The 10,457-nt window shown below is 39.0% G+C and overlaps 1 protein-coding gene across 1 annotated transcript in view; it reads right to left on the bottom strand.

The window, feature by feature from the left end:
• Nucleotides 1–1,136: 1,136 nt before the first annotated feature.
• The window catches only part of SYTL5 (synaptotagmin-like 5), a gene marked incomplete at its 5' end in the record, with an annotated part of 31,387 nt that continues 22,066 nt past the window's right edge, over nt 1,137–10,457 (bottom strand). The window contains 5 exons of the mRNA XM_010015856.1: nt 1,137–1,279; nt 1,895–2,103; nt 4,511–4,646; nt 6,558–6,666; nt 9,855–10,016. Coding sequence (XP_010014158.1) covers nt 1,137–1,279; nt 1,895–2,103; nt 4,511–4,646; nt 6,558–6,666; nt 9,855–10,016 — 759 coding nt within the window. The remainder of the gene's footprint in view (nt 1,280–1,894; nt 2,104–4,510; nt 4,647–6,557; nt 6,667–9,854; nt 10,017–10,457) is intronic.

The following is a 10,457-nucleotide window of genomic DNA, read 5'->3' as shown; positions in this document are numbered from 1 at the left end:
AATTACTGTTGAGCAGTTGTCACAGTTAATAAGATTAATGACTGAATTGGCCAAAACCTGCTCTTATCATTAAATCCACTGTTAACTCACAGGGAATGTTCAGGAGAAAAAAAGTCCTACTCTGGTTAGTAATTAGCACGCATAGGCACACCTGAATGGGATCCCAGCCCATTCAGAGAAAATTCCAAAGTTGTGCAAATCATTCTGGCATGTACTTTAATCATGACACTTTACTACACAATCTGTTGAATCAAGGTTTTAGCTTTCTATGTCCAAATCCAGTATGTGTCTCATCTTAGCAACGTTATCAGATGGGGACGCTCATGTGAACATATTCTTTCTGTTCAACTGCATTCAGAAGATCTTAGCTAGAGCTGTTAACCAAATGAAACACAGTAATACCATGCAGTTCTGGAAACTAGGGATTTGATATGATTTATTTTCATTAGAGGCTCTTTGAGTATGTTGAACCAAGTCTGCCTTTTATACAGTGCATTAAAGTAACCCAGACAATGCCTAAACACCAACACTGTACACCAGCTCACCTACTGCCTATTTCTAGTGTGCAACTCAATGCATTGGCCTGCCTTGGTAGGCTGCTTGGTTCCAAGCCTGCCATCCTGCGCGCTGCACAGCCCAGCAAGCAAACGTAAAGAAACGTTGTTACACTTCATAACATTATGGCTTCTTCTCTTTGAAATACCAAAGCACAGACTCACTCTGAATCTGCTTGTACAGTTATCACTGCTATCTTCTAGGCCATCTTTGACCCAGAAAGAGATATGTAAACCAGGCATCACTTGCTAAATGACACACTAGAGAATTTGCTCACTCTATGCCCCTCACAGGCAGAGGTGTTCATCCACTGCACACCAGTCACCAGAAGGGATAGAGGAAGCTGGTTTGATCTCTGTACAAGGTCAAATTCTCACTGGCTTCAGGAGAAACATAATCCATACAAGAAGCCTAGGTTAAAAACATGCACATGAAAGTGCAGAATGCATTACAATCTCAGAGCCTTAATATCTAAGGCAAAGCATACAACCCTTCTCCACTTTCAAATGGGCAAAATGACAAGAGCCTGAACACCACTGAAGTTGGGAGTACCTGTGGTACCCCTCAGTAGTTCAAGTCTTTCAGAGCCTCCGTTTTCCCATGCTTGATCTTAGCATTAATATTCCCTCCACAGGAGCTCCCGGACTGTCAATCATCTTCTGCCAGAGATGCTGCTCTTCCCCTTGGGAGTCCATCCAGTCAACCTCCTTGCCATTACTTACACCTGGCAATTATAAAAACACAAGGCATTTTGCCATATTAGTAAGTATTTAATATCCTTGCTTATTTGCTCCAACAGCATACGAGAAAGATGACAAGCACTTTATGCTGTATACACTTTACACTTTATCACCTTACATGGAGTTATACTGGAAACAGGTAGCTCCTGGAGAGCACCAGTTTGTCATTAAACTCCTTTGTGGTGCATGGAAAGATGAACATAAACCTCCCCACTCTGCACCACAACAACATCCTCCTAACAGAGGAGGAATGGATTCACACTACTTCCAGATCACACCACTGTCAGGAGAAAGGCTGCTGCTGGACAAAAGTAGTCTCTTTCTCACTGGGATGCTAAGAAACACTTCCAAAGTCTTCATAGTTCTTCTAGACTGCACAGAAGTACAACCAGAACCAAATTTTTGCATCTCTCTCAATGGAGGAAAGAACTAAATCATCTACAGGTTGCATGTTGCCTTCTCTCTCTTTCCAATTTCTGCAAGTTCTGATATACTTTCCATACATATGGTAACATTTCCATCCTTCATATATGTGAATCACACGGGTGAGGAAGGAGAGCAGAATAAGAAAAGCAATCATGATTCAGATGGGACCTTACCATTTCCAGTGCTTAAACGGACACCTCCCAGAAAAATATTACTGGACAGTGATTCCTTGTCCCATACAGTCAATTCTAAGCAGACATTATGTATATCCCTTGAATTCAAGCCACTGAAAGCAAAGGTATGATTCCACTGGGGGTTCACGCTCTTCTTTATTATGGGAGTTTTGTGTTTTGTAGCTTTGCTGTCATCTGGGAGCAGGTATCTGGGAGATACAGAAAAGGGAAATTGAGTATGTTGATACGCTGTCACATAATATTCACAAGGAATTACAATCAGGTAGAGGCTCAAATGGGATCAGTACCCCATCTCCCACTGTTATTACATCAGGCATAAATTAAGCACCTGAAGTACTTATTTTGCATTTGTGCTCCATTTGTTCTTATAGTTAAAATGTCAGTTATCACCAGCAGAAAATGGAATTACTCGAATTAGGTCTCCTTGCCCCATGTCTTGGGTCTTAACTACAAACATATTTCAGTGAGGCTAAATACAGATAGAATTATAAAAACGTTGGCTAGAAGGGGCCTCTGGAGTCAACTTGTCCAGTATCCCCCTCATAGCAGGACAGGAGATAGTCCACAAAGAAATGGACATGACTGCTAAAGAAGGAAGTTCACCTGGCTAGCATCATTATTTTTTTGTTGCCTAAAGCCCTATTGGGTGCAGAAACACAAATGCTATGAAGCCTGACAAGCTCTTCACATTTTACTTTCAGTGGACAATTCCTTTAGTAAAACTAAAAGAACTTAACACTGTAGTTGAAAATCAGAGTTCTCTACAAATTTCCATAGTCTGTGCCTCTTCCCCCTTTAGCAAAGTGAAACAAATAACTATGTGGTTGGTTGCACATAAATACTAAAGGGACAGGCACACAAACAAATTATATCACTAGACATCAATCAGGATTCTTGTGCAAACTTTTCCTTGACAGTAAGTATGAGCTAGTTTACAGCAGCGGGATAACTATGGGCTTATCTATGTCAAATTACCTCAAACTGACAGTCCAGATTAGACTGCTGCAGCACCTCAACTGCTTCATGGTAACTTGATTATGAATTTTCCCATGACAAGTAACAGAACAATAGTCTTAGGAAAACAGACTTGTGTTCCACTCTACTGAATAATCCATGTCAGCAACAGCAGACACCACTAACTAAAGACAGTCCAGAGAATTATTGGAAACACATTGCTACTGCTAATGTAAAAAGGCTTTGACATTTCCCCCCTAAAGTCTGTTGCAAGCTGCAGGTGGAAATAAGCCATAATGCGATCAGACAGTCTAGTTTCAGTCTAGTTTCAGTAAATGTCTTCACACATATAAAAAAAGAGAGGGATGGCAAGGGAGAACAGATACATAGGAAGAATAGCTCAAACTTATTCTGCGTGAAGTCTATGAGCTTAATGATAGTTTGAAGCATGCTACAAGAGCATGATAAATTCTCAGCTCCACCAAGAAATTAAAGCCAGGATGTTTTCTATATTCCCCATTTAAGTAATAACACTCAAACCATTACTAGTGAACAAGAACATATCTAAAAATCAGCAATTCAGAAAGCTAGCATTGAGAGCAAAAAATGGCAAAGAAAAATGTTTCAAGCCATCTTAAATGTAGCATTTCTAACAGATAACTATGTATTTTTTTAATGTACCCACATGCCCACAGGCATACAAATGGCACAGACCTTACATTTTTCAGAATTATTTATCTTTAAAATGAAACCTGAAAGTCCGCAGAGCAGAATTTTTTAAACATCTTTTGTGAAAGAATATTAAATGTTAAGAAGACACAGGTTTAAGATGCTACATTTGAAGTCAGTGATAGACTTTAAATGTGCTCCTTGACACCGCGCTACATGCCAAAGAGCTTTCCCAATTAAGCATTACGGGGAGGGAGGGGGGAAATCACTGAAACCCAAAACTATTTATAGTATGAGAGAAAAAAATCTTTTCTCATTGAGCATTTTTACTTGAATCAAAACAGGATTTCCTCACTCACATAATGAGTTTTCTCTTTGTGTTTCAGCCGACGTCCGTTAGAAACAACCTCACCTGGATGGAGCATGCCAGGTTTTAGAGGTGCTATTTGCAGTTTTACAAGAAATCCAAACAGACTTACATCTTCCTGAAAATAAGTTTCATATTCAGGATATAGTTTAGCCATTCCTCTTAGTATAAAATATGTAATGTTTCAATTTTCTGAAACTGTAAACATCACTGTCAGAGTAGGTATCACCTCCAGTGTAAGAGCCCTAATTTACAACTTCTTGCCTCTAGGAGCGATAAATATTCACCTACCTCTCTCTGCAGCTCATTGGAAGTGTTTTTCTTCTATCAAATGTTATATTCTGTAACAGCATGCACATTAGCACACTGGATACTTATGTATGAATGGTTCTGTTTCTTTGACAGAATACTTTTGTATTTAACCACTGGGACAATTCGTACCTCTCTGCCCTTACTCCACAGCATCCTTCTCTTCAGCATACCATTTCAAGGTGCCAGCTGCTTTTCAAGACTGACACTCCATACACAGATATACTGAAAAAAATTGGGTCGGACAAAATACAATTCAGTGCAGCCATTAAAAAAACAGAGACAAAACCACAGACCCTTTCACAAATGTGTCAGATGTGCCTCCTGATTTCACTGCTGTTAAATTCTTTGCTTCTTTGATGAGGACTTCTAATATACCTCCAGATGGCATGTGAGAGTCTCCCTTTTTTCCTTTTTTAAAGCTCTTCTTTCCTATATATAGAACAGAGTTGAAACACCATCATCAGAAATTATATATACACTGCAAGACTGATTTGGAAGCATAAACTGACTTCCTAAATTTTTTTTTATCATTTACTGCAACGGAATTAAACTATTCTTTTCGAAGATATTCTGCTTATCTCTATGGCAGGGCAGACAAATCATTCCATATGTGCTAAAGAACTTGACCACGTAAGTAGCTAGTCCTTGTTGGACACAACAGGGTGCCCTATGTGTCCAAATATAAGTCTTTGTGGATCACTATGTTGAACACAAAGAACTGCATGCCCTGTAAGTCCCACCCTCTTTTCAGAATCCACTGCCACCACTGATATTAAGACATACCACAATCAAGGTATGAAAACTCTTTTTCAGAGCTTAAAATGCTGAAATATACCATATGTATGCAATGTGTAAGGACGCACTGCTCCTTAGAGACCACACAAAGAACCCAGTGCCCCCTAGCATGCTTTTGAACAGAAGCATGAGGACACATGTACTTGCTGCTGCTGCAGATTCCAAGAGCTTATCGACACATGGACCTGTTGGAAAGGATCCAGAGAAGGGCTACAAAATGATCAGAGGGCTGAAGCACCTCTCCTATGAGGAAAGGCTGAGAGAGTTGTGCTTGTTCAGCCTGGAGAAGAAAAGACTCCAGGAAGACCTTATTGAGGCCTTTCAGTTCTTAAAAGGGGCCTACAAGAAAGATCATTTTGGTAGCTCTTCTCTGGACCCTCTCCAACAGGTCCATGTCTTTCCTTTACTGAGGACCCCAGAACTGGATGGAGTACTCCAGGTACCACCAGAGCAGGGGGGGAGAATCAGCTCCCTCAACCTGCTGGCCATGTTCCTTTGGATGCAGCTCAAGATACGACTGGCCTCCTGGGCTGCAAGCACACATTGCCAGCTCATGTCCAACCTTTCATCCACCAGTACCCCCAAGTCCTTCTCCTCAGGGATATTCAATCCCTTCAGGCCCCAGCCTTTATTGATAGCGGGGGTTGCCCTGACCCAGACACAGAACCCTGCACTTTGCCTTGTTGAAGATCAGGAGTGATGTTAAAATGTACTGATTTAAAAAAATGCAGATAGTGTATAACTGTTTTTTTTTCAGACAGCAATCAGCTTTTAAGAGAGAAAACCCTGGAATTACTGATAGTAGAGCGAATGTCATCTGTCAAAAAAAAAAAAAAAAAAAGAAGAAAGAAAGGAAAGAAGTCTAATATATCTGTCAAATCTTAATACTAACAAGCAGTACTGTCATTAAGACAGTGATATACCCGTGTCTGGTATATCCACATCACATACACTCAGTTACTAACAATAGTATTACTAACTATTTTCCCCTGTTCATTGGTGATGAAAATGGCTTACCCTAAAGAATTCAAATAGTATTTCACAGGACTGAACTACAGCAGTAATACTGTAACACTGAGCAGAGGTAAAGTAGTGTGAAAAAAGGGAAGAGAGGGTAAAAAAAATAAAAGCGAAGACAGGTAAGCTTAAGGACAATTCAGCATGAAGAAGTGAGTGAAGTCTATTACTTTGATCAGGTAGACATCGTGTATAACTAGCTGAACAAAGAACCCACAGACTATGATGCAGACAACTTATTTCTATGTGGGTGCCTTCAATCGTGTTATCTAATGCATCTTTTTTTTTTTTTTAATTAGGTCACAGTCGTGCACTGACACTAGACTGCACACTCCACTTCTCTCTCCTTAAGTGCAATGTAAGAGAAGAGGATGGAGCAGGACAAACATATGGTTCAAAATTTCTACAGACAAAGACAACACGCATATTTAAGTATGATTTCAATCTTCACTAGTACCATTACTTCACCCTAGATGAGGATTTTTAACACTCAGAGTGATGTAATCATGCAGCCACTGACAGTTTTACCTTGAAACTGCCCTAGAGGAAGCATTAGGTTTCTGTCTGGGGGAATGTAACGTAGAACTACTGTCAGTTCTCCTTTATATTGAAGCCCAACATCTGTCACAACCTCCATCTGAAAAGAAAAAAAACAAACCAACCAACCAGAAATCCAGATAAGGTCAATCATTCACCTTCTTTTAAGTTTAATTTTATTGTACCAACATAGTGTTTGAATCACTTCTTAGACATATCAAGACATGTCAGCCCATTTTCAGATAATTAGGCACTCCAGATTGAATGCAATCACATTTTAGAAAACTTTCTGAGCTAGGGAATGCAAACTCTCAAAAGAGTAAAGCCAAGGGGCATTACACATTGTCCAGTAAACATATAGAGGTGAGAGGTACCTAGCATGAATAACTGAAGCAAACAAACAGAAAAAAACCCTTAAACTTATGTCTGGACATATAAACTGTAGCTAATTTAAGATGACAAGATGACATTCAGCTCTTGTCTCCCTCAATGAAGATTTTAAACTGTAATTAATTTCATGTGTTTCAGAGGAGTCACTCCTGAGTCACTTTTGGAATAGAGGCGTGGGGAATGAAGGCAAGGGAAAAAAGCAGAGTTCAGCTCTGAAATATAAGAATTTCTTGAAAACTGTTATTCCCAGTGTTCTTTTCTACACAACTACTATTTCTGCATCTTTTTGTTTTGTAAGTATTAGAAACTTGCCCAGAAAGAATGCATTCAGTGCTCTTCAGAGCATCCCTGTTATAAGAACATTAGGTCTTCACTGACATATGCTGAATTCCGATTCCCATTATAAGAAGTGGGAAACTACATGTTATAAATAGATGCAACACAGAAAGAACATGTTACAGCAGCCCAAACTGACTTCTAAAAAAACCAATTGCAGTGAAAACCAGAAGTCTCGTATATTTGCATTAGAGATCCGGTCTATGAAAAACTTCAGCATACCCTAACCTTGCTCAGTGATGTCCACTAATGGACGTGGGACTACTCTGATGCATTTCTGTACATGCTTCAGTGATTAGGTTTGGGTACAAATAATATATCTTAATATGGACAAAGCACATGTATAAAGGGAGAGGATCCTTGAGACGCATGCCAAGGCACCATACAAGCCTTTAAAGTATGCTTATAGACAGATGTCTGATCTGTGGCAGTATGTCTCCAAGATGCATTCAGCTTGATTCCTGACTTCCCAGGAAGGGCTAAATTCTATTAAGAGAAAACAGAAACAAAATGCCTGCACCAGAAATACATATGCTGATATGTAGAGTAGGCACACCATACCATAGATTCCAGGCTAAGGCATTAAGCATGGTTAGTGGGGCTAAGCCTGTACGCAAGCATGGGACAGGGAAAAAAGCAATTTTAGTGATAACAACACTGCCCTTTTGTGACTTTGAAGCACTTTAACAGCAACAGGCGTTCCTGTGCTGACTCTGAAGAAAAACTGTCCTCTCCCCACCAGTGTCTGATGCCAGTTGCTACAATAAAGGATAAAAGAAAACCTGTAGTAAATGACTGTGGAATAATTTCCACAATATCTAAATCTTGCCAGTCAGGCAGCTCACTTACGGTCTAAACTGTGCAAGTTTAGGATCAGATTTCCTATAAAGGCAGCAAGGCTTTTTTTTTCTGTTCTACTTGTGGACAAGTGATAGTATAAGTTCTTAGATCAGTTAGAATTTGTCATCCTCTCCCCCTCTCCCCCCTCCAAACCCTACTTTACCCCCTCTTTAACCACAGAAGTATTTTCTCTTCTTTTTCCAATTTAAACACACTTCTCTTGAAAACAGACATCCAATGCTCATAGAAGAAATAGGTCTTAATGTCTCCAACCTTTTCACTAAAGCAGCTAAATGATTCATGACAGAACAAATAAAGTGCTGTAATATAATCTGGGAAATGTTTGACTGCCATTCCTGTCTCTATCAGGCAGTTCATACGGGAGAACACCATGTAATGTGCATGTGTATTAATCCGTGGGTTTTTTTTTTTAACTCAAAACACAATAACTGATATTTTTTAAAAATATTATCTTTGTTGATCAAAAATCTTAGCAGTGTTTTAAGTTTAGAAACATTATTTCTAACTTAGGAGACAGTCAAGACCAATTCGGTGTTTGTTTTCTTTGGTAAAAAAGAACTAAATTTAAAACACTTTTAATGCATTTGGAAGTAACCAGACAACACCTTCCAGCTGGAATGGCTGAAATGTTTAGCACCTCATTTTTTTCCTGAGGAGGAGACTTTCATGGCTGTCAGATTTTTTTTCTCTGTTAGGATTAAAAGAAACCACCCATACACACACAAATCCTGAGACTGAAATAAAATGATAGAGTCTGCTACATGGTAAGCAGCTCAATTTCAGACCAACATTGCATATTAACTGGAAGCAAAACAAATACTAGATGCGTATCTTATTGTTGTGGACGGGTGGGTACTAAATAAGAGCAACATCTGACACCAGTCAGAGCTATGACAGCGATGTAGTAGACATTTTTTCCAGTTCAAGAGCAGACCCAACAAAAAGTAACTTACATGAAGCAAGCTTGTGAGGAGGATGGCATCCTGGCCTGGACACAGTGCTGACTGAAACATGTTTGCAATCATTATCCACTTTCTCTTTCAGGTCTCACCTTGTTTGGACCACAAAGGAAGAGCTGGTGGTCACCCTTATTAACAAAGCTGAACTAGGAAACTGGGAAGGATCTTTGCCACTTATAAAGTGCAAGGTGTGTGTTTAAAGAGGAGACCACACCTTTGTCAAAGCAGGGAGTACCCTAGACACAGAAATCATCCTATTGATTTGCTTGTTGATAAGCCTTATCTTGTACCTTCCTAGTTAAGATGAATAAGAGATTGAGAAGTCATTTTGTCACAGCTGAAAGGTGTAAAGCACTTTGACCAGAAACAAAAAAGGTCTGTTTCTTTAATAAACTGTTAAGGATTGGATAGGGGGGAGTGGTAGAAAAGTTTTATATGCTATTTTTAAAAATTAATTTCTTTACTAGGTCATGTCTCTGCTGTGGTTTGTTACCAAAAAGAACTTACAGTTTAGTTATAAAACAAACAAAAAACCACCTTTTAAGTAGCCAATCATGTGTAAAGATTTTATGCAAACTTTAAAACCAGTGTGTTTTGGTTGAATAAAGAACAAAGATAATGTTTTTATTGCCATATTAGAAACTCATAATGTCCCATTCTATAAACACATTCCAAAGGAAAAATAATGAAGTCTTGCTAAATTTGCTTTGCAGCACTTTCACCGGCCGCTGGAATCCTTTACCTTGGGCTGGAGAGCAAACCACTCATCTCCCTGATTTTCAAAGTTCCAAGAATCAAATGGAATTTCCACCTCCCCAAGGAAGCTGTTGCGTCCAAATCTGTCATAGTGCCAGACAGAAAGCTGCAGGGTCCTGGTTTCTAGCTGTGTGTGACTGATGACATACTACCAAGAGAAAAAGAAACTCTCAGAATAAGCAGAAATAATAGTTTCCATGGAGCCTTTTACAACTCTAGCTCAATTTCATGAAGCCCACAGCAGCTAACAAATGAAGCATGAAAGAGAGGTTTTCTTTGCAAACAAGATCGATGTAGCCAGAAAGCTCATAATGCAAATGTTAAATCTATTTTCTTTGCAGTATGCATCCTATGGTTGTTAATGTTACTATCATGACTGTGTTTTTTTCTGTATTACTTACTGGGTATTTATAATTATAAAGTAAATTATGATGTGTATAACTATGATCCTGTTAATTACTGATAAGGTTATATAAAAGCAGTAGATCAATATTAAAGTTTAATTTATAAGAAGAAACCCCACTGATTCTTTCATCTCTACAAAGACAGTCTGCTGTACACAACTTTTTACAAATAGTATCCTCTCCTT

The sequence above is a fragment of the Nestor notabilis genome, unplaced genomic scaffold (genome assembly GCF_000696875.1).
Source record: "Nestor notabilis isolate BGI_N333 unplaced genomic scaffold, ASM69687v1 scaffold5816, whole genome shotgun sequence".
Lineage (NCBI taxonomy): Eukaryota > Metazoa > Chordata > Aves > Psittaciformes > Psittacidae > Nestor > Nestor notabilis.
Note: the sequence above shows the minus strand (reverse complement) of the source record. Positions and strands in the feature narration are given on the sequence as shown.